Consider the following 24,687-nt stretch of genomic DNA (forward strand, 5'->3'; position numbering starts at 1 on the left):
CGCCCGTAGGCTGGCGTACTGCGCGCTCTCCCAATAAATACTCTTAGGGGTGAGGAGTTCGTCCGAAGGAGGCGCTCAGCTACTTTATACACCGGAGGAGGCCTGGCTCAGGCCCCAGAAGGGACGGTTATAGCAAAATGCAGAAGGTGGTCTGATCCACGAACCCTCCCACGGAGAGATCGGCCCCTTCTGGCCAGCGTCTTGCACACAACCCTCTCCAGAGCCTAAGGAAAAGAACCGTTTCCAAACCCGGGTGACTCAGCCACGCCCCCAATTAAGGTCCCGCCCTGTACGTGCCCAGGTAAGCTCCGCCTTGCTCCCTTCCACTGCTAAGAAAAGGCCCTGTGATAGGTGTGGACAGGCTTGCAGGCTCGCACCTAACTGTGGCCCCGCCCCATGCTGCTCTAGTGTAAAGGCTTTTCCAGACCTTGGCATTCCTACTGAACATCAGGGAAATTCTTCAGCTTCTCTGTTAGGACGTCTCCTTTTCTCTAGTTAACTCTCAGGTCCCCCAGTAGTGGCTAGCCACTGTTTTCAACAGTGCTATCTACTGTTCACTTTTGCTGGGCCACTGAGACCTCTAATCTACTTACCCTCTCCTGAGCCTCCGCAGGACTCACAGAAGACCCAACCCTTCCCCAAGTCATCCCTCCCATATAATGGTGCAAGCACTTAATCTCAGGCAGCCCGAGCCACAGAGTGAAGCTGTCATTTAAAAACATCCCTACCAGGCAGTGGGGACGCACACCTTTAATCCCAAAACTGAGGAGGCAGAGGCAGGTGAGTTCCAGACCAACATGGTCTACAGAGTGAGTTCTAGGACAGCCAGGGCTACACTGAAAACCCTGTCTCAAGACAAACAAAACAAAAAACATCCCAAATTCAGATGTTATGGCAGGAACTTTAATCCCAGCAGAGGCATGGTTCTTTATGAGTTTGAGACCAACCTGGTCCACACAGTGAGTTCCAGGACATCCAGGGCTCTACAGTGAGGCCCTATCTAAAAACAACTGCAACAAAAATATATACATCTCTCCCCCAAATAAAACACCCAGTCTGGAAGTCGGTTGCAATCAAGGAAGTACAGGAAGAAAGGTCCAGAATGTAGACCTCCTATGCCTGGCTGGGTGTCCTGACTCAATAGTGACACTCCTCTGGTGATCTGGGAATCTACAAAGAGGTTCTGGCTCTGTCTAGCCTCTAGGCTGATACCCCAACTAATTTTCTTGTCTTCTGTGAGGAAGGTTACAACACCAGGAGTCCCCTTCCTTTGGCCAGTCCTTCCCTAAGAAAGCTGTGGCTGGACTCCTCCCTACTGCCACGTCTCTGGCCAGATGTGCAGCCTCTGGGAGGGAAAGAACTGGATAAAGGGTCCTCATTCTTCAGCCTCACTGGCAGGCCCGGAAAGTGCTGAACTCAGGGGGCTCTGGAGAGGAGGAGGAGGTGGGCCTCTTTCGAGGCCCTGAGTCCAGGGTTGCCACTGAGTCTTCCTGAGTTATTTTCTTTGCCCATGGAAGAAAAGAAAATAACATTTAACAAACAAAACAACAATAACAACAAAAACCTAAGTGTTTTCAGTGTTGGACCTGGGGGTTCCTCCTGTTCTAAGCTCTCAGGAACCTTCCCGTGTCTCCCCACCACCTCCCCACATTCCAACCTTCAGTGGCTCTGCAGAGAGGCAGGACCAAAGGTCAAGGCTCAAATCCCACTTCCCTAACTTCCTAGCAGTCTGCCCTCACTTTGAGCCATCTGGGCCACAGTTTCAGATGCTAGGATCCATCTCCTAGGACACTGGGAGACTTGAGAAGGAGAGGCACATGAAGCGGCTGTTACCTTTGTACCTGCCCATCTGGGTTCCCTAAAACCTTCCCAAACCTGATGCCAGTCGGTGAGACCTCAGAGCTGAGGTCCTGCCTAACCAGTGACCTCGTAAGATGCAGTCAAGCCACGGCACCTCGCACCTCTGTAAAGAATATACAGCCTGGTACAGACTCCTCCCAGCCCTCAGGAGGCAGAGGCAGGCAGGTCTCTGGGAACTGGAAGCCAGCCTGATTTACATAGGGGTTCCAGGCCAGCCAGGGCTACACAGTAAGTCCCTGACTTAAAAAAGAAAGGAAAGCAGGTAATGGTGGCACTTGGGAAGCAACGGCAGGCAGATCTCTGAGTTCAAGGCCAGCCTCTACAAAGTTTCAGGACAGCCATAGCTATACAGAAAAACCCTATATCAAAAAACACCCCAGGTGCAGTAGCCACACCTTTAATCCCAGCACTAGGAACATGGAGGTAGGAGGATCTCTGTGAATTTCAGGCCAGCAGCCTGGTCTACATATTAAGTTCCCCGGCAGCAGGTGGATCTTGTCTCAAAACAAAACAAGCAAACAAACTAAACAAATAATGAAAGTACCTGGAGAGCTGGCTCCACAGTTAGGAGCACTGGCTGCTCTTCCAGAGGACAGGGGTTCAATTCCCAGCACCACATGGCAGCTCACACCTGTCCAACCCTAGTTCCAGGGCTTCTGACACTCACACAAGACACACTTGCAGTCAAAATACCAATGAACATGAAAAATAAAAACCCAATAAAATAATGAAGTGAGCCCCCACCCCATAGAGCTTTCCAAATTGTGAGATATCGGGCTCTGGGAGATGGGGCAATAGACAGGCACTGGGAAGCTACTCTAGGTGTTATCTACCAACCTCAAAGCTTTCTTTTTTAGAAGGTTTTATTCATTGTTAATAGCTGAGTATGAGTATTTTCGTAAATCTGTTTTAAATGCAGCTATGAGTACAGCTAAGGATTCACTGGAACTAGATTTAAGTTCTAGGCCAGCCAGGGCTACCTAATGAGACCATTTCTGAAAAAGAAAGAAAAAAGAAAAGAAGGAAAAAACTAAAACCAAAAGTGAGAACTGAGATATTTGTATGGCTGTGTTCACAAAAGCCAAAAGGTGGGCGCATTCCAAGTGTCTGTCAGTGACACAAGTCAGCAATGTGGGGCATATCATATTCTGGACTAGCATTCAGCCTTAAAAAATGAAGAAAATTCAGAGACAAGTTCACATCATGGGGTGAACCTAAGGTTACTGTGTGACGTGGAACCGGCCAGTCACAAAAGGAGAAATATTGTATTGTTCATATGGGAATAGGCAAATGGACAAAAGCAGGAAATAGAGCTTGAGGCTTGGGGTACATGCCCAGCCCAAGGGGTGTGTGTGTGTGTGTGTGTGTGTGTGTGTGTGTTGCAGTGTTTTATACAGCCCTGGGGTGGTAAGCATAGCTACTACATATTGGGACTGTCTCCAGAAAAAGCAAGTGAAACATGTGAGGCATTTAACTGTGTCCTTCCCCCGCGTGCAGAAAGTCCCATTCCTAGCACCACGTTAAACCGCATGTCATGTCGTGGTGCACACCTGTAATCCCAGCACGTGGGAGGGGGCTGCAGATGATTCTGACGGAGATGATGCACGGGTTCAGGGGCATCCTAAGCAACACAGTGAGTTTGTGACCAGCCTGTCTGAAAATAACAATATTCAAAGCAAACCAAACAACAGCAGCAATAAAAAAACCTCAGGGAGCCAGGCGGTGATGGCACACGCCTGTAATCCCAGCACTTGGGAGGCAGAGGCAGGCAGATTTCTGAGTTTGAGGCCAGCCTGGTCTACAGAGTGAGTTCCAGGACAGCCAGGGCTGCCCAGAGAAACCCTGTCTCAAAAAATACCAAAAAAAAAAAAAAAAAAAAAAAAAAAAAACCCTCAGGGGCTGTCTGGACAGTCCTGGGTGGCCCAGCACCTGCGTGCGGATGACATACATTGGCCACCACGCCCAGCCGGCTGAGTTTCTCTGGACAGTTTAGGATTTGCCTAAGCTGAAGCCACAACACATACAAATGTGGCCTTCACACACACTAGGCTCTCGCTCTCTCTGCCAGTGCAGTTGCAGATCTAGCTTTTGGTTTGGTTTGGTTTGGTTTGGTTTGGTTTGGTTTGGTTTGGTTTGGTTGGCCTTTTGAAACACAGTTTCTCTATGTATCCCCGGGTGTCATGGAACTCAGTGTGTAGACCCCAGCTAACCTCAAACTCAGGATCCACCCAACTGCAGGGGATCAAGGTGTGTACCACCCTGCATGCCCTCCTCTTCTCTTGCTTTTTAAGATGGGGGACTCAGGTGGTGGGATGGCACTGCGGCTCAGGGCACTTGCTGCCAAACCTGTTCCCTGGATCTGATTCCTGGAGCTCACATAGAAAGAGAACCAACTCGAAGTTGACCTCTGACCTCCACATGTATGCTGTGGCACTCCCTCACCACCACCACCACCACATACACAAAACAAATAAAATGGAGGGCCGGGAAGAGACAGAGACTATGTAGCCCAGGCTAGCCCCCCCCCCCAGTCCTTCTCCCTCTACCTCCCAAGTGCTGGAATTATAAGTGTGAACCCTATACTGACTTAAAAATAAGCTTTTCTTGTTGTTGGAAGGAGACCAAAGCATATCAGAGTGTCACAAGATTCTACACAGGTCCCTGATGATGCCAGGTCTTCCCAAACATCCTCTCACCACCCTCAAGGGTTGAACACAACGCAGTGACAATGCAGCCCTGCGATCCCCTAGTTTTTCATAGCCAACCCCGGACCTATGGGCACGCCCTAGTCTTGTGGCCTGGCTCAGAGTCAGGGCTCCCTGTGGCCCCACTCCCTCCCTCCCAGCTGCTCGGTCATCAGGAGACTTGACAGACGGCGACTCACCGTGGAGATGGCAAACAGGGAGTTATCAAAGGACATGTCTGAAACGGAGAGCAAAGTCAGCAGGTGGGGGGTCCGAGGCCCTGCACCCTCCCAGCCCTGCCCATAGTCTCGGGGTTCATGTCCCTGCATCCTCTCTAGACTCTTTCTCATCTCTCCACAGGGTGAGTTGTGAACGTTTAGAGGGAGGGGCACAGGTCTCACTGTGTAAACCAGGCCAGTGAGAAGGCCAGCAGGTGAAGGCACTTGTAGCCAAATTTGTCACCTTGAATTCAATCCCCAGCACCCACTTCATAGAAGAAAAGAATTGGTCCCTGCAAGTTCTCTGGCACACATGCACAAATATGTCAGACATCATGGACAAATAAAGGGACACTGAAATGCTGCGGTCTCTGAAGTGCACGCGGAGTGAGCACTGCTGATGGCCCAGTCCAGCATAGAAAGCTGGTCCAGCGAATCCAGGAAGGCTTCCTGGAGAGGGCGGGCACACACTGAAGGTGGAGAGTGAGTGTTCTAGGCAGTGGATAGAGCCAGTGTGGAGGCCAGAGACCGAGACAGAAAGTGGGAACCCAACAGAAAGAGTGGGGACCGTGCTGATGGCCCAGTCCAGCATAGAAAGCTGGTCCAGCGAATCCAGGAAGGCTTCCTGGAGAGGGCGGGCACACACTGAAGGTGGAGAGTGAGTGTTCTAGGCAGTGGATAGAGCCAGTGTGGAGGCCAGAGACCGAGACAGAAAGTGGGAACCCAACAGAAAGAGTGGGGACCGTGTTGGGACCCCAAAAGCAACTAGAGGCTACACAAAGGGTCCACATAGCACTCAGAACTTGAAGCTTCCTTGACCCAGGGAAGCATCGAGGGACACGGGCGGCATAACTGACCTGCGTTGGTGAAGTTGATCTGAGCCCAGCAGGATTCACGCTCTCTGCAAAGGGATTCAGGAGAAAAGATGCCCGTGAGACAGGACGCGGTTCTAGACTAGCCCTGCCGGCAAGACCTGGCATGGCTTCTCAGCACTCGCATGCCCCGCCCACAGCAATGCCTGCGCACAGAAAGCGCTCATCTCCAGCTCCAGAGCCGTGGCACTGGGCGGCAACTCTGGCTGTGAGGAGCCAGGAACAGCTCCAGGGAAAGTCTAACCTGGCACAGTCCCAGTGAGAGTCCCAAAGAATGCCACTGCGGATATCTGGATTTCTGGGACAATATCATGGGAGCCAGCAGTGAGCTGGAATGTCTGTCCCCAGGTGACTGAGCTTTAGGCCTCAGTATTCACATCTGGAAAATGGGTATCTGACCTACTGGGAAGAAGCAGCATCAGTCTTATAGCGTCCTAGTATACAGCAGTGCTCAGTAATGCATGTTCCATGTATCTCTCAGCCCTCCCACCAGAGGGCACTGTGGGAAACGCAGGCGTCTGCCCAGCTAGTCAAGTGTTTACTGATCACCCAAGGAGGGGCTCACCTCTGCTTCCGTAAGTTTTTGGCTTTAGCTAGAAGAAAGATGAACAGGCATTGGTGAGATGATTCTGGATCTGATAGCGCTGAGAAATGCTGACACCCATGAAATCAAACATTGCCTTGAGCCCATGGGACCCAGCCGTGGCTCTTCCGTGTAGACCTGCCACTAAGTACGAAAGCTGCGATAAGCAGATCTTTTTCACTTCTTTTCTTTTGTCAGGGTTGCCCAGGTTAGCCCTGGGCGTTCTGGAGCTCACTCTGGACTCGGTGGATTGTTCCTTGGCGCTCTGCCTGCTGAGTCCAGGGAGTCAGGGGATGTAGCAACATGCACAGCTTGTAGCTCAGGCTGGCCTGAACTCACTTTGTAGTCAAGGCTGCTTTGAACTCCTGGCCCTCCTACTTCTAGCTCCTAAATGCTGGAATTATGGTGTGTGCCGTCAGTTTCTTTGAGGCAGGGCCCCGCCCAGGTTGGCCCCTAACCCGCCATGCTCTTCTCTCTCCCCGGCCTCTTGAGCTCTGGCTTGAGGTCTGTATGACCACTTCGCCTGTATGTTTTGGATTTGGAGAAAGTATTTACTCCGTGTGTGTGTGTGTGTGTGTGTGTGTGTGTGTTCTTGCACACAGCATAGGGTATATGTAGAGGTTAGAGCAAATCCTGTGGGGTCAGCATCCTACCACATGAGCTGGGGGAAGGACTCCGGGCAGTGGCGCTGGGCAGGAAGCATCCTTGTCCGCGGAGCAATCCTGCTGGCTCATCTACTTCTGTGCTTGACTTATGAGAACTGTATGCTCATTTCAAAAACAAAAACAAAAACGTGAAGCTACCAAGGGCGCCTCCCCCTGTACGCTCCGCAGACTGAGAGCAGAGCCAGGAGGACTATGTACATGTCAAGGCCAACCTGATCTACATGGGGTGTGGGAGCTCCAGACCAGCCTGGGCTGTGTAGTAAAATCCCAACTCTTTTAAGCCAAATCTAAAACAAAGTCTTCAAAATCATATAAACATGTAAAATCGTTTTTCTTAAAAAAACCGTGAATTTGGGGACTGGAGAGAGGGCTCAGCGGTTAAGAGCACTGACTGCTCTTCCAAAGGTCATGAGTTCAAATCCCAGCAACCACATGGTGCCTCACAGCCATCTCTAACAAGATCTGACCTCTCTTCTGGAGTGTCTGAAGGCAGCTACAATGTACTCACATATAATAAATAAAATAAATAAATTTTTAAAAAAAACTGTGAATTACCTGCTAGACAATTTCCAACACAAGGATTGTGAGTTCAAAATCACCCTAAGTTCTGTAGGCCACCCTGGGCTACATAAGACTTGTCAAATTCAGGATTTGGGGGGAGTCGGTGAGATGGCTCTTTAGGTAAAGATGCTTGCTGCCAAGCCTGATGACCCGAGTTGGATCCTGGGGACCCACCAGGTGGAGAAAGAGAACTGAACCCTGCAGCCTCCACCCAGAAGGAGAGGGGGAGGAAGAGGAGAAGAAAAGCGAGGAGGAGGAGGAGGAAGGAGAAGGAAGAAGAGGAGGAGGAGGAGGAAAATACAGGTTTTGAAAGGCGTTTGCACCGTTGCTAGGAGTAAAGGGTGTGTGAGCAGACAGCTACTTCCTACATGGAGAGTTCAGAGCAGAGCTTTCCAACCTGTCTCCAAAAATATTTACATTATGACTCATAACAGTAGCAAAATTACAGTTATGACACAACAATGAAGATGATTTCATATAACATAACAAACATGGTATCAACATAACAAAATAACATAAACTGTCTTAAAGGGTCGCAGCATTAGGAACTTGAGGAACACCAGTTTAGAGAAAGTAAGTTCTGGAAACAGACAGAGGAGATGGTGGACACAAATGGGAATGAATATGCTTTTGTCCCTGAGACAGTATCTCACATGGCCCGGGCTAGGCTAGCATTTGCTCTCCAGTGAGGTTGCCCTGAGCTCGGTGGTCTGCCTGCAGCTAGCTAAGTGCTGGGGTGCCGGGGTGCCCACTGTGCCTCTGCAGAGCGCTGAACCCCCATGGACTTCGCTGCCTCAGGGTGTGGTCTAAAAACAGTCTGGTCTCCCTTGAGTACCCAGGGATCCCATCCGTCAATCACCCCTCCTTCCACCAGTCACCTCACTTCTGGTGATGCCCACCTGCCAACTGCTGAATTCTGGTGAAAGAATTTCCCAAACTGACTGACGCTGTGCCCCTGCAAACATCGATGACCAAATCAGTCATCGTGAGGGAGAGATGGCCCGTGGCTGTTTTCCAGAAGTTCCTGGCCCAGCACCCACATGTGCGGGAGGCACAGTGGTCCTACAGTGTTCACAGTGGACACCAGGGAAACTAGGAACGTTAAACACACAGGGTTGTTCCTTCAAAGGAAGGGGGGGATGCATAACCTGTTATCAGCTCAGAAGGCTGAGAACACATGTGCTTAATGACCTTTTGTGCCTTGTGGCTGAGACCACACCAGATCAGATCTTCCCTCACACCCTTATCACGTATGAGCTTACTTTTCGAAATCTATAGAACCCCCCCCCCTTTTTTTTTAGAGACAGGGTTTCTCTGTATAGCCCTAGCTGTCCTGGAACTCACTCTGTAGACCAAGCTGGCCTTGAACTCAGAAATCTGCCTGCCTCTGCCTCCCAAGTGCTGGGATTAAAGGCATGCACCACCACTGCCCGGCAGAAGCCATCTTAATAGAAGATGTAGCATGTACTTTACAAAGAGTTTTTTATGTCAAGTCTTAATGCTCTATTGTATGCATGGGATTGAGCTAATTATCACCAGGAAAACATCCACCAAATTGTGCCACGCTTAATATGCCTAAAATAAACTACTTTGGATCCACAGTTTGAACCAGCACCAACTGTTCAGTCATGTCTTGCTTCCAGATCATTCTGCTCCTGACCACGATGATCTTAAGACACACCACCACCACACTCTTACCCCATATTTCCATCCCCAGACCCTGCACTCCAGTTCCAGGGCATTCGATGCTCTGTTTGGCCTTTGACACTTCCAAAAAGGAAAGAAAAATCCAGGCATGAAGAGGATGTTAGCATCAGCTGGATGACAGGATGGAGAGAGGGAGAGGAAAGGAGCCGTGGGAGCACAGTGCCTGCGCTGAGGGCAGAGGCAGTGGATCTCTGTGGTTTCCAGACCAGCCTGGGCCACACAGTGGGCCCCGGGCACCTGGGGCTCCACAGGGAGAGCCTGCCCGAGAGTGTGCAGAGGCTGTGGGCAGGCTGTTTTGTTTCCTCCCATTCATTACCTTTTCTCACCAGCACTGTGATGGCCACCAGCCCCGAGAGGAGCACAGCTCCAGCCAGGCTCAGGGAGAGCGCCAAGATCCAGGTGGGGACTAGAGAGAAAAGCAGAGAAGGGGCAGGTGAGGAGCTGCAGGGAGATTGCATCTGGAGGGCAGGGCGGGGAGGGCACATCTGGGGCCTTTCTGGAGCCACGCCCTCCCCCACAGCCAAGCATCTCAGGTGTAGGTGGGCCTGGGAACTTAGCAAGCCTGGTGTGGAGGCAGTTAGCAGCCAATGAGGACGTCTGCTGGATCAGTAAGAAAGTTTATTCCTGCTGAGAAGGCAGCCCCAACCCAAGACAAGATTACCAAGTATTTGGAAAGTTAAGGAGCAAAATTGTGAGGTCAAGGCCAGCTTAGGAAACAGAATCACCTACACACACACTTGAAAACAAAGCCAGAGGTGGGGAGAGCTTGACTAATGTAAAGAAGGTTCCATCCCCAGCGCCATCAAACACACACACATACACCACAGTGTGTGCATGGAAGTCAGAGGATAACTTGTAGAAGACAGCTCTCTCCTTCCATCATATGGGTTACAGAGATGGACTCCGTTCATCCTGCCTAAGGGTAAGAGCCCTTCCCCATGAAACCAGCTAGATGGCCTGACAAATGTGTGTGTGTGTACATATATATGTACACATATATGTGTATATGTATATTTTTAATATATAGATATATACTACAAAAAGGAGATTGAAGCTGGACATAGTGGCTCAAGTGTCACACTCATAATCCCAATATATCCTGAGGCAGGAGGATTGCTGTGAGTTTAATGCCAAGGCTGCATAGCAGGACCTTGCCTAAAGAAAAGATATGAAAGTAGAAGGCGCAGAAGAGACCAGTTGGAAAGGTGAAGGGAATCAATCAGTGTGTGTGTGTGTGTGTGTGTGTATGTGTGTGTGTGTTTGTGTGTGTCTGTGTGATAAGAGAAAGTGACAGGGTGCAAAGGAACAAAATACATTTGTGTCTTTATTTCTATGCATAGGGGCTGAGAGGAGGCTTTTGCAGTGCAGTCTAGTGCCCACAGAGCCCAGAAGAGGTTGTCCATTCCTCTTGAGCTGGGTTACCAGCAGTTTTGAACTAACTGATGTGATTGCTAGAAACCAAACTTGAGACCTTTCAAAGAACAGCTAGTACTCTTAAATACCGAGCCATCACTCCAGCATCCATGAAAACATTTTAAAAAAGAGCTCTATATAATCATAGCCCTTAGGAGTCTGAGGCAGGAGGATTACATTGAGTTTGAAGCAAGCCTAAATTACAGTATGAGTTCTTGTCTCAGAAAACAAAATAAGGGGCTGGAGAGATTGCTCAGCAGTTAAGAGCACTGACTGTTCTTCTGAAGGTCCTGAGTTCAAATTCCAGCAACCACATGGTGGCTCACAACTATCTGTAATGAGATCTGATGCCCTCTTCTGGTCTGTCTGAAGAGAGTGACTTTGTACTCAAAATAAATAAATCTTTTAAAAAATCATTAAGAAAGGAGCTATCAGCCTGGCGGTGGTGGTGCACACCTTTAATCCCAGCACTTGGGAGGCAGAGGCAGGCGGATTTCTGAGTTCGAGGCCAGCCTGGTCTGCAGAGTGAGTTCCAGGACAGCCAGGGCTACAGAGAAACCCTGTCTCAAAAAAAAACCAAAAAAACAAACAAACAAACAAAAAAAAAAAAAAAAGAAAGGAGCTATCAAGATGGCGTGCTGGCCAGTTTTATGTCAATCTATCACAAGGTGGTCATCTGAAAGCATTGAACGTTAATTGAGGGAAATGTCTCCATAAGATCAGGCTGTAAAACATTTTCTTTTCTTTTTTAAATAATTTATTTTATGTACATTGTTGATTTGCCTGTATATGTCTGTGTGAGGGTGTTGGGTCTTCTGGAACAGGAATTACAGTTCTGAGCTGCCATGTAGATGCTGGGAGTTGAACCCGTATCCTCTGGAAGAGCAGCCAATGCTCTTAATCTGTAATTAAGCCCCATAAGGCATTTTCTTAATTAATAATTGATGGGGTGGTCCAGCCCACTGTGGGTGGGGCCGCCCCTGGCTGGTGGTCCTGGGTTCTAGAAGAAAGCAAGCTGAGCAGCCATGAGGACAAGCCAGTAAGCAGCAGCCCTCATGGCCTCTGCACCAGCTCTGCCTCCAGGTCCTGCCCTGCCTGAGCTCCTGTCCTGACTTCCTCCAGTGACAGACTATGATGTAGAGGATAAGCTGAATAAACCCTTTCCTCCCCAACCCACTTTTGGTCATGGGGTTTTGTCATCGCAACAGGAACTCTAAGACAATAGGTTAGTGGTTAAAGGCCTGTCCACCAAACTTGTTAACCTGAATTCAGTTCCCACGTGGTGGAAGGAGAGAACAGATTCTCACAGGTTGTCCTCTGACATGTGCAATACACACACATACAGATGCAGTTATTTTAAAAGAAATTTTGAGCCGGGGGTGGGGGGGTGGGGGGAGTGGCACACGCCTGTAATCCCAGCACTTGGGATGCAGAGGCAGGCAGATTTGGATTTCTGAGTTCGAGGCCAGCCTGGTCTACAGAGTGAGTTCCAGGATAGCCGGGGCTATACAGAAAAACCCTGTCTTGAAAAAATCAAATCCACAAAACCAAAAAAGAAAGAAAGAAAGAAAGAAAGAAAGAAAGAAAGAAAGAAAGAAAGAAAGAAAGAAGGAAGGAAGGAAGGAAGGAAGGAAGGAAGAAAGAAAGAAAGAAAGAAAGAAAGAAAGAAAGAAAGAAAGAAAGAAAGAAAGAAAGAAAGAAAGAAAGAAAGAAATTTTGGAGGCAGAAGAGATGCTTGACTGGTTAAGAGCAGTGACTGCTTTCCCAAAAGACCCAAGTTAAATTCCAAGCATCCACATTACAGCACACAACCATCTACAATGCCAGGCCCAAAGCATAAGACCCCCTCTTCTGGCCTCATTGGACATTGCACACGTGTGGTACAAAAACAATAAATATATGCAGGCTAAATACCTGTACACATGAAACGAAAATAAATAAATTCATTAATTCATTATTAATTTTTTTTGGGGGGAGCGGATTTCGAGACAAGGTTTCTCTGTGTAGCCCTGGCTGACCTGGAATTCACTCTGTAGACCAGGCTGGCCTCGAACTCAGAAATCTGCCTGCCTCTGCCTCCCAAGTGCTGGGATTAAAGGCGTGTGCCACCACCACCCAGGCTTCATTATTAATTGTAGAAGAGATGTTTCAAAGGCTTCTGTCTCTGTGGCTAGGATTAGCGTTGGAGCACCAAGATGCAGACTGAGAACTGTGGGGCAGGGTTCTATCCCGGGAAGGGCAAGGTGTCCTGAACTAAGGCAAGGAAGGAAGCAGGGGCACAAAGGTCCTGCCGGCTTTGGTTTTGTTTGTTTGAGACAGGGCCTCACTAGATCTGTCTTTTAATCTCCCCACATCTGAATTCACAGTGAACTGCCTTCAGCGAGCCCTCAGAGCCTGGGTTCTGGGGAGCCAGTTCCTTTTTCATTTCTTTCTTTGTGCCTCTCCCCTTCCAATAGGGGCTGGTGTGCCCCAGGCAGCCCTCAAGCCTGCTGTGTACCCTGATCTCTGTCACCCTGCTTCTATAGGACGACAGCATGTGCCCCTGGCCGGGGATGACACCCAGGGCCTGAAAGCCTGCAGGTGCTCTAGCAACAGAGCGGCAGCCCTGGAAGGTTGTTCTGTTTTTGAGACAAGGCCTTACTATGTAGCTCTGACTTGCCTGGAACTCTATGTAGACCAGGCTGGCTCTCAGCTTACCTCTGCCTTCTGAGCACTGGGTTAAAGGTGTTCACCACGAAGCCTAGCTCCCTCCTCCTTTTTTTTTGCTTTTGCTTTGTTTATTGGAGACAAGGTTTCTCTGTGTAGCCCTGACTGTCCGGAGCTTGCTCTGTAGACCAGGCTGACATGGAACTCAGAGACCTCCCTGTGTCTGCCTCAGGGGTACTGGGCTTAAAGGCTGTGCTGCCACCACATAGCTTTCCATGTTTTTTTTTTTTTAATTAATAGATTACTTATTAGTTTGTATCACACCAGTATCTTGTAGCTCCAGTCTGGGTACTAAAGAGTCACTGACAGCCGGGCAGTGGTGGTGCACACCTTTGATCCCAGCACTCTGGAGGTAGAGGCAGGAGGTTTTCTGAGTTTGAGGCCAGACTGAGTGAGTTCCGAGAACTCATCCCTCGGGAGGGGAGTCCAGGGAGCATTGTACACATGTGACATCCCAGCACCAGGAGACGTAAAAGTGGGAGATCAGGAGGTCAGGGTCATCCACGGCTGCACAGGGAGTCTCAGGCTAGCCCAGGCCACAGGATTCTCTCTTAAAATTGTTGGTTTTTTCTTAAGGGAAAGAATGGGCATTTCACAAAGTTCTTGTCTGCAAAGGACTTAGATTCCTTTCCCAGGACTGAGGTAGTCAGTAGGGTATCTGGGGAACAGGTCTTGTCTTTCACCCTCTGTTAGCACGAGGGCCACTATCTTCTTTTGGCTACAAGACCACAAGGCCCTGGTTAAAAAAAGAAAAAGAAAAAAGAAAAAAAAGAAAAGAAAAGGAAAAAAAAAAGGAGCTCAGGGGAGGTCGCTTGTCTTCCTGACCTGCAGGCTCTGTGAGCAGCTGGGTCCTGCGGGGTGGCGGGGGAAGGAGCTCCAGCTGGGTCCCGGAGGCCTCGTCCTCACTCTCAAGCATGACCTTGGATTTCTGATCCTTCTGCCTCCACTAGCTGGGATTACAGAGGCCCCACAGCACCTGGGTCTTCTGTCTGTTTCCTGAGTCGTCTGTGTAGACCAGACTGGCCTCCACTTCACAGCAGCTCTTCCGCCTCAGGCTCCAGACTGCTGCGATGCATGGTTTTACCACATACCTGACCTTGCCCCTTAAAACAGCTTTGGAATTACATATTTCTTTATGTTGGGTGTGGGGAGGCAGTGTATATGTAGCATAGGGAGGTCAGAGGACAACTTTTGGGAGTTGACTCTTTCCTGACAGAATCTAAGGGGTAAACTCAAGCCAAGCCTCCCTCTTCCAGCACATGCACGCACCACACCCTCTGCCTCTCCACTCTGCTCACCCTAGGCCCAGCCCTGGGCTCCAGACCCATAAGGCAAACCCATGCCTTTATCCAGTGAAGAATACAGGTGAGAGGCCTCCCAAGGCCCTGCTGGGTCAGAGCTGATGTCTGCTGCGGTCCACTAGTCCCCACACCATCTCCCTACTACACTTCTGGAGCTGACTGTGTGTCCCACTAGTCCCCGCACCATTTCCCTACCACACTTCCAGAGCTGACTGACATCTGTGTGTCCCACTAGTCCCAGCACCATCTCCGTACCACACTTCCAGCTCTTCCCTGGCCACTGAACTTCTGCCCTCCTGGGATAACAAACACACGAGAGCAAGCCAGGCTCCAGGGCCTTAGTCCTGGGTCTCTCAGGTGGCTGCCTCTCTTCCTTCAGATCAATCAATCTATTTATCTGTGAACTACAAGGTGTCCGGGGAGGGGGGGGGGGAAGGAAGGGTTGTCTAGGGCAGCACGACCAGGATTCCACTGTCTTACCTGGGAAGGAGACCTGCACCTGCTGGCTGAAGTCCGACAGCTGGGGCTGACTGTGCTCACCCATCACACCATACTGACAGCGGAAGTTCCCCCGGGCTGCCTCACCGCCGCCGCCACCACTGCCACCACCAGTCACATTGAATGTTACCCCAGCCTGATCTGAGGGGGCCTGCAGGAGCTGGACTATCTCTCCCCCTCGGAACAGGGTGAAATTGGCCCCTAGGATGTCCTCTGGGGCTGTGCATGCGATGTAGACAGGATCCGCGGGGCTGCTTGGGTAGGGGGGCACCAGGAAGATGGCAGGTGCGGGGATGGCCAGGGAGCCTGTAGTGAAGAACGATGACAAGTTGAGATGGCTGTGTGTCCTCTAGACCTGATCGCCTACATTTTAGTGTCTGCGTGACTACACGTGTGTACCTGCATGTGCACATATGGATGCTGGGGACAAGCTATCCTGACATCTGCGCATCTGCACATCCAGGCTCTGACCCTTACTGTTTGTATCAGGACACTGGTGACCCCTGACCTCTCACCACTGTTAGGAGACTAGGTACCTGGTACCTGTGTGTGGCTACTTTGTTTCCAACCCAAGTCCCTGGTTAAAAAAAAAAAAGTCTCAGCTCAGTCAGTAACAAAACAAGCTACAAGCCTAGACTGGGCAGATCTCCCACTACACTACTCTATTTCCATCTATATTATCCCATAGAACTTGGATTTCTCCAGGCCAAGAGCTTCTCTCTCTGCAGCCTCTCTGTCCATCGCTCTTAGCTCCTCCCCTAACCTCTCAGCCCCTCCCTCTTCCTCCTGCCCAATTGGCTCAAGCCTTTATTTGAAAAGTTAAGGTGGGGAGAAGGTTCACAAGGCAACTCCTCATCTGCAGCCCCTCTGAGGAAGCCCAGGGCTATCCACAACACGTGTGTGCGTGTCACTGTTCAAGTCATCTCGCTGACGGTGGCGGTAGTTAGTCTACAATAACACAGTGATGCACAGTCAGCAGCACTAGCACCACACTCTGCTGTGGATGCCAGGAACAAGGCAATATTATTCTATAGAAATGAACAGCAGCTGGGGCTGGAGACATGGCTTGGAGGGCAGGAGCATGGGCCGGGATGTGATTCCCAGCACCCACATGGCAGCTTACAGCTATATCCAGGAGGCCTCTTCCTCACTGCACAACTCGGGTCCAAAGGGATGTGATGCCCTCTTCTGGCCTCCAGAGACCCCAGGCACGCACACAGTGCCAAACACACAAGCAAGCAAATCACCCACACAGGGAAGGAAATGAGAAGTGCTGGCCTCAGGGAAGTGCAGGCAGCACTGGGGGTGTGGAGAAGGTTTCTTGTGAACTGGGGTGACCTCAGAGGACTTCCCAGAAGAGGTGACATATAAGCTGACCCCCTGCTAGTGTAGGACTGCTATGAAGATTGAGGAAGAACCTTCCAGCCTGAGGAAATGCTGTGGGAAGAAGCCAGGAGGTAGACAGAGCACACGGATGACCTGGTGGAGTGGCTCACAGGCCGAGCCTAGCATCCCCCAGGGAGGGGTTGGGGGCGTGGCTCAGTGGTAGAGCCCCTGCCTAGCATCCTCCCCTCCCCCCCACCCACCGTGAGGGGCTGGGGGCGTGGCTCAGTGGTAGAGAATATGTGAAGCCCACATTCACCCACGAGACCAGACAAGAAAAAGAAAACCCAGGAGGTAAGTTCATGTTGTTTAGCGAGAGGTGAGTAAGGAGAGAAGGCCAGGAGGGCAGAGGGGTTTGTTTCACTCCCTGGTGTCGGCGGAGTCTGGGGGCGGGCCGGGTCTAATTGTAGGAAGCAGCCTCTGGTGGGACCAGTCCGATGCCTAGCTGTCACAATTTCCTGACCAGAAAGCCGGAGGCAAGCCATTTTGTCTTTTTAAAAATGTATTTTAGGGCTGGAGAGGCGGTTCAGTGGTTAAGAGTTCTGGCTGTTCTTCCAGAGGCCCTGAGTTCAATTCCCAGCCATGTGAGCAACCACGTGGTGGCTCCCAGCCATCTGAAATGGGATCTGATGCCCTCTTCTGGTGTGTGTCTGAGGATAGCTGCAGTGTACTCATATACATAAAATAAATACATTAAATCTTTTAAAAAAATGTATTTTGTATGTCCAAGTGACTTGCCTACCTGTGTGTCTAGGTATTGTGTGGTCCCTGTGGAAGACAAAAAATCCCTCTGGACCCAAGTTGCAGAAAGCCGTGACCTGCCATGTGGGTGGCCGGGAATGGAACCTGGGCATTTGGAAAAGCAGCTGACACTTTTAACGGCTGAGGCAGCTCTCCAGCCCCCGTTTTGTCTTTTTTTTTTTAATTAAATTATTAATTCATGTTATGTAAGTGTGCAAATATTTGTGCCAAGGTATGTGTGTGTAAGTTAGAAGACAACTTACAAGAGATGGTTCTCTCCTCCCACTGTGAATGCCTGGGAAAAACCTCAGGGTATTAGGCTTGACAGCAAGTGCTACCAGCCCCTCTTTAAACACACACACACACACACACACACACACAGTCATATCCATCCCAGGCAGGCAGGCCCTCTACCCTCTACCCTTATGTTTTGTCCCAGTCCCCCGGGCCCCCCAGTAGGGCCCTGCAGACTACACTCCACAAAGCTTGTGAGCTAGCCTCTCCTGAAACCACAACTCCCCAAGTCCTGGACTCTGGCGCCCGGGGCCTGGAGGCCAAGGGGGCGGTGGCACTGCTGGCAGGAAGGTGCTTCTACAGAACTTGTCTCCACAGGGCACAAGAACCCTCAGGGCTCAGGTGAGAAGGCTGTAGGGAGGCAGTTTCCCAGGCTCTAGGATGAATCTGGCAGGGGTTGGGGGGCATCAGCCTCAGGTAACCACTGGAAGGGCAGCCCCACTGTGCTCTCTGCCCTGAAGGGCAAGTTTCAGACTCACCAGATGCAAATAGCAGAATGGTCCAGGGCATCTCTCCTCCCATGTGGGTCTGGGAAGGCTGGCCGAGGCCTCGGGGATCTGGGGCTCCCTGCCAGCCCGAGACCACAGTGGAGAAAGAAGAAGCGAGTGTTGGTTTGTAGTTTCCTCTGCGGCAGGAAGTTGCACACACGCTTGGGCACCAAAAGAGACTCTGTGCTGTCCCCACCCCTTCCCCACAAGACCCAGCCACTCCACTAGTGCCCCTGCAGCCCCGCTGGCTACAGTTGTGCACTGCAGGGGGCAAACGTTTGTCTGCTTCCTCCCTTCAACCCCAAGACCCTTGGTAGTGTCAGTGGGCTAAGAGGGACACCTGTACCCAAGACACACCGACACAAGGCAAAACCAGATGACCTGGTGGCATCTAGGGGTCAAGACTCAACCAGAGTGTCCTCAGGCAAGACTTAAGTACAATGATATCTCATCTCCCTAGTGAGGGGATGAGAGTAGTGGATATTAGCCGGGGGGGGGGGGGGGGGTGATGGCGCACGCCTGTAATCCCAGCACTTGGGAGGCAGAGGCAGGTGGATTTCTGAGTTCTAGGCCAGCCTGGTCTACAGACTGAGTTCCAGGACAGCCAGGGCTACACAGAGAAACCCTGTCTTGAAAAACCAAACAAACAAACAAAAAACAAAAAAAAGAGAGAGAGAGTAGTGGATATTGATTAGATCAGGGAACTCTGAGAGCAACTATAGCCGGGTGGTGGTGGTGGTGGCACACGCCTGTGATCCCAGCACTTGGGAGGCAGAGGCAGGCGGATTTCTGAGTTCCAGGCCAGCATAACCAAAGGGCCTGGCTCCTGGCCTAAGAATGCTCGCCTCCCCTTGACTCCCCCAGGGAGGAGCTGGGGCGTGGCTCTGTGGGAGAGTGCTAGTCTGCCTCTCATGCCTAGTGGTTTGCAGCTTTGGATAAGGGCTTCAAGGTTTCCTCAGGGGCATGAAGGCACGCCAGAAGAGGACAAGAAGCCTGGCTGGACAAATTCTGATACAATTCCTACACTTTGAAGTTAGTGATACATTTTATTTAGTTTCCCATCTAATAGTAAAAGTGTGCCTGACCATCTACACCAGGGTGCAGCCTTCGATCTGTGGGGTTTTAAGTGAGAATGTCTCCCATAGGCTGTGGCTTTTAACAGGACAGTTGGTGGCATTGTTTGTGAGGTTCAGAGGCATGGCCTTGCAGGAGGACGTACACTACTGGCCACAGGCTCTGAGAGTTCAGAGCGCTGTCCTTCCCAGTTTGCTTCCTGTCTGTGGTTCAAGGCAGCTTGTGCTCGGCTGCTGTTCTGGCCAGCGCCCGAGCTGCCTCCACTCCACCATCATGGTGTCTCCCTCTGGATAAATGAATAAACCCTTCCTTCTCTAAGTAGTCTTTATCAGAGCAACAGAAAGTAACTGACCCAGTTACCAAGGAAAAATGGCTAGAGGGTGGCATGATGGTTAGGGTCGCTGACTATTCCTCCAAAGAACCTAGGTTTGTACCCCCATGGCAGCTTATAACTGGCAGTAACTCTGCTTCCAGAGATCCAGTGCCATCTTGAGTTCTTGGGCACTACACACAAGTTGTACATGCAGGCAAAACAGCCATAAACAAACCTCAAGAAGACACACATCTCGGCTAGAGCTAGAGTGATGGCTCACACATTAAAACTAAGGCTCAGCGGGGCGTGGTGGCGCACACCTGTAATCCCAGCACTTGGGAGGCAGAGGCAGGTGGATTTCTGAGTTCTAGGCCAGCCTGGTCTACAGAGTGAATTCCAGGACAGCCAGGACTACACAGAGAAACCCTGTCTTGAAAAAACCAAAAAAAAAAAAAAAAAAAAAAAAAAAAAAAAAAAAAAAACCCAACAAACTAAGGCTCACAACCAAAACAAAAATATAAGGAACACATCTCAGACTCAGTTCAAGGGCAGCCTGAGCTACATAGTCACACACACACACACACACACACACACACACACACACTTTTAAATTTTTTCTCTGATACAGAATTTCTCTGTGTGTCTCTGGTTGTCCAGCTGAGACTGTCCCAAAAACAAGACAACAAAAGGAAACAACCAGTTGCCACGCCTTTAATCCCACGCAGATCCCTGTTTGATGCCCAGTCTACACTGTGAGACTGAGTTCAAAGACAGCCAGAGCCATATAGTGAGACCCTGTTTTGAAAAAAAGAAGAAAAAGAAAGCAAAGCAAAGCAAAAGGGAAGCAGTCAATAAACACAAAAGTCGTCAGAGTTGGCCTTCTGCATGTGAGACAGGGTCTCATACAGTCCAGGATGGCTTTGAATTCAATATATAGTCAAGAATGACTTTGGACTCTCTCTCTCTCTCTCTGGAAACAGTGTTTCTCTGTGCCGCCCTGACTGTTTTGAAATTCCCTCTGTATACCAGGCTGGTCTCAAACTCAGAGATCCCCTGCCTCCCCAGTGCAGGGTTTAAAGGCATGCGCTGCCACCACTATGCCTTTGATGAGTCTAGTTTAAAGAAAAAAAAATCCAGGAAAACATAAGAGACAAAACCGTAAAACACAAAAAACAAAAAGACAATAAAGGGCAAAAGAAACCGAAGCTTGTTTGGAAAGATTAACTCCTTGGAAAAGATTAACAAGCCAGGCAGTGATGGCAATGCCTTTATTCTTAGCACTAGGGAGGCAGAGGCAGGGGGATCTCTGAGTTAGAGCAAGTTCCAGGACAGCCAGAGTTACACAGAAAGACCCTGTCTCTAACCCCCTCACCCCCCAAAAAGAAAAGATTAGTAAAAGTTAACCATAAAAAGAAAGTAAAAACTAAAGAGATGATTCTGTCTTTTCTCCCAGAGGACCCAGGTTTGATTCCCGGCACCCACATAGTAGCCCCTAATCATCTATAACTTCAGTTCCAAGGGCTCTGATACAATGCCCTGTTCTGGCCTCCTGAGTGTACCAAGGTATGCATGCTGTCCACAGGTGTGCATGCAGACAGAATGCCCACACATAGAAAAATTCATCTTTATTATTATTATTATTATATTATTGGATTTGGTTTTTTCGAGACAGGGTTTCTCTGTGTAGCCCTGGCTGTCCTGGAACTCACTCTGTAGACCAGGCTGGCCTTGAACTCAGAAATCCACCTGCCTCTGCCTCCCAAGTGCTGGGATTACAGGCATGTGCCACTACTGCCCAGCTAGAAAAATTCATCTTAAAAGGCTGCTGTGTTAGCTTAGTAGGCAAAGGCCACTCAGTAGGCCACTGGCCAGGTGACCCAAGTCCCAGCCATGGAGCCCAAGGTGAAAGGGAGGATGTTCTCTGTCCTTCATATGGGTATTAGGGCACACATGTGTCATAGAACATAGGCCCATATATACACACAAGTAAAATAAATGGAACAAAACCACGTAAATCCCTAACAAGACTAATTAATCCAGGTAACAGAACAAAAATGTACCCAGGAATAAATAGAAGAGGCCGTTACAGCTGTATAGACATGGAAAGATAATATGGTGGCAGGTTTCTGCACACGGGTCTAGGTTTCCATTGCTGTGCTAAAGCACTGTGACTAAAAGCACCTTAGGGTGAGAAAGTTTAATTCTCTTACGTTTCCACAACACTGTTCATCATCAAAGGAAGTCAGGACGGGAACTCAAGCAGGACAAGACACCGAAACGGATGCAGAGGCCATGGAGGGGCGGGGACTCCTTACTGCTCTCCCCCCCCCCCCCATGGCTCCCTCAGCCTGCTTTCTTATAGAATCCAGGACCACCAGCCAGGGAGGGCCCCACCCACAGTGAATAAATTCAGCATGTGGTGCACACGCACACACATCCCAGCACTTGGGAGGTGGAGGCCGGAGGCCCGTGTGGCGTACATGAGACCTCAACAAAGAACAAGCTGGCTCCATCTTCTCCTTGGCATCCCTTTAAAGGCGTCGCGTGCACAGACATAAAACAAATCTTTTACAGATCTTTAGATTTATTTCCTGTGGTTGAGTGATTTGGATGTCTGTGTGTCTGTGCACTGTGAATGTGTCCCGTATTCACGCAGGCCAGAAGAGGGCATCACATCCCCTTGAACTGGAGTTACGGAGGCTTGTGAGCCTTGGCGGGAGTGCAAGGAACAGCACCTAGATCCCTGGCACTGAGCCTTTTCTCCAGCCCCACAATTAGCAAACAAACAACAACAAAGAGAGGGTACACACCCTCTCTCTGACATTCCATACCTGAAGTTTGCATTTTAAAATTCTCACACCTGGTGGTAGCATACAACTTAAATCCTAGCACTTGGGAGACAGAGGCAGGCATATCTCTGAGTTCCAGGCCAGCCTGGTCTACAAAGCAAGTTCGAGGACAACCAGGGCTACACAGAAGAACCCTGTCTTGGAAAAAAAAAAATCTTACACTGTGTGTGTGTGTGTGTGTGTGTGTGTGTGTGTGCAATCATAAGGACCTGAGGTTCTTATTTTGAGGCATGATAAAAAGTAGGCTTTGGGGGGGGGGGCTGTGCTTGTAAATGCACCTCTGCAGGGACAAGGAGCCAGGGGGACCCCTAGGGCTTGCTGGGAAAACAGCCAGCCCAGCCTGCTCCCCATACTGGAAGCCAATGAGGGACTCTGTGGGGGCCAAGGAGCTGCGGGACTAGAGAAGCAGGCCGGGAGCAAGAGTCAGATCAAGGAGTGTCTAGCCCCGGGGAATCTGGCAGGCACAGGATCCCTGCTCCCCGGCTCCAGTGCCCAAGCCGGCATGTTCCTGCACACGCAGCCCTGTGCCCCAACTTTTGCCCCACTGGGGGAGGTCATGCTCCTTTGCTCACTGACTGCCGGAGGTCTCCAACCCCCAGCTGCACCCTCCCTGCTTCCCCACGCATGATCCACCAGTTGTGACCGTGGGCCAATCATACTGCTCCACTTGGGGAGGGCAGAGCCTGAAGAGCAGGACCCTGCCTCACAAAAGCGCCCGGTCAGGTACGGAAGCTGCCTTCAGGGTCCGGTACGGAAGCTGCCTTCGGGGTCGTCTCCTATCTTCCACAGGCATGTGCACACTCCTGAATTCATGCCTTTCCCAACTCCACAAAACTGTGGACTGGGTAGAGGGAAGCTAACATTGGCGGTAACACACTGCAGGGTCAGAGGTCACCACAGTCCCAGGCCTGAGTTCCTGAGGAGGAAGCAGGCATGGGTAGTAGCTAAAGATACTGTCTCAGCAGGTTTTGGCAGCTAGACAGAGACCAACACAGCAGAAGCCGGGTGATGATTACTCTCCGCTGTCAGTTTGACTGGATTGATCAAACGTCCCGTCTGTAATACCCAGCATGGAGGAAGCTGAGGCAAAAGGATATTCTGAGATAGCCTGGGCTATGCAACAAACTCCACCAGGAAAAACAAAACATACTAAGAGATTCCTGGAGGCCTGGCGAATTTTCCTGACTATTTTTGCCCTTTTCCCACACTGTAATACAGATGATAATGCTGTCGACATGGCCCAGGGGTTAAGAACACTCACTGCCTGCTCTTCCAAAGGACCTGGGTTCAATTCCTAGCAACCATGATAGCTCATAACTCCAGTTCCAGGGAACTAAAGTTGCATGATATTTGACTACACTGTGAACCCCAAGATTGTGAACTGGAAAACCCCTGTTGTGGTGTGGCGCAGCCTAGCCTGGCACACACTTGAATCCAACAGCTAAGTATAAAGTCAGCCCTAGGTCAGGAGGTAGAGCACACAGCCAGCTGACAGGGAGCAAAGTAGGAAAACCCAGGAAAGAGAAGGCAGGGCTGTGAGTTGCAGGGTACGTAAGACAATGGGGAAGAGGAGAAGCAGCTTTTTCCTTCTGGGATGTCAGGACAGTATGAAGGCCAACGGGAGCTCTCTGCCTCTCAGAGCTAGCAGGTTTTTACCCTGGCATCTGCCTCCCGAGTCTTCACTGGTTAAAATCAAATGGTTGGGGTTTTTTTTTTTAATAACAAAGTAATGTCCTCTGACCTCTACAGGCACCAGGCATGCACATGGTGCACAGACATACATGCAGGCAAAGCGTCCACACACATGAAAATAAATATTAAAAAGGACATGGTGGCACAGACCTCTAATCCCAGCATTAAGGAGGCAGATCTCTGTGAGTTTGAAGCCAGCCTGGTCTACATAGTGAGTTCCAGGTCAGGCAGGGCTACATAGTGAGACTCTGTTTCAAAAAAATTATATGTACATACATACATACATATGTATGTAGGTCAGTCTGGGCCAGTAAGCTGGCATAGTGGGTAGAGTCGATCCATGCAAGTGTGACGGCCTGTGTGTGATCCCTGGACACCTCATGGTGGCAGGAAAGAACCGACTCCCAAGAGCTGTCTGTGTACTGTAACACAAAACAAAGCAAAATCCTAGCATGTCATCAACTGGCAGGATGGAGAATTCCCCAGAACTGGGCACAGGCACAGCTGTGAGGGAGGTTCTAGACTGGGTAGGCCGTGGGCAGTACTAGCCTATAGCTGGGATCCTGCACTGCATAACAAGGAAAGAGGGAGGGGGCACTGGGTGCCAGAATTTCTGCCTGGCTCCTCAGGCCCTGCCACCATCCTCTCTGCCTGAGGCCCTGAACCCTGGACTGTGAGCTACAACAAACGCTTCCTCCTCAAGCTTCTTCTGCTGGGCGGTTGGGCTCAGCAGCAAGAAAACAAGGCATGCAATATAAAGAACATTTAAACACCAACAAAAGAAA

General features: G+C 50.2%; 1 protein-coding gene across 3 annotated transcripts; it reads right to left on the reverse strand.

Moving 5' to 3' along the window:
• Positions 1–881: 881 nt before the first annotated feature.
• Positions 882–18,126, reverse strand: C7H19orf38 (chromosome 7 C19orf38 homolog). 3 transcript variants are annotated; one of them, XM_052188899.1, is made up of 8 exons: positions 17,966–18,094; positions 15,051–15,374; positions 9,467–9,556; positions 6,200–6,227; positions 5,620–5,663; positions 4,745–4,782; positions 3,411–3,481; positions 1,411–1,502 (listed from the first exon to the last, which is right to left on the reverse strand). In XM_052188899.1, the coding sequence occupies exons 1-8, from the start codon at positions 18,006–18,008 to the stop codon at positions 1,496–1,498; spliced, it is 645 nt and encodes a 214-aa protein (XP_052044859.1). In that variant the 5' UTR covers positions 18,009–18,094; the 3' UTR covers positions 1,411–1,495. The 3 variants fall into 3 exon arrangements, with proteins under 3 accessions (XP_052044861.1, XP_052044860.1, XP_052044859.1); XM_052188901.1 differs by lacking the exon at positions 3,411–3,481 and having other exon boundaries at positions 882–1,502; positions 17,966–18,126; XM_052188900.1 differs by lacking the exons at positions 3,411–3,481; positions 9,467–9,556 and having other exon boundaries at positions 882–1,502.
• Between the last annotated feature and the right edge of the window lie 6,561 nt (positions 18,127–24,687).

This window comes from Apodemus sylvaticus, chromosome 7 (genome assembly GCF_947179515.1).
Source record: "Apodemus sylvaticus chromosome 7, mApoSyl1.1, whole genome shotgun sequence".
Lineage (NCBI taxonomy): Eukaryota > Metazoa > Chordata > Mammalia > Rodentia > Muridae > Apodemus > Apodemus sylvaticus.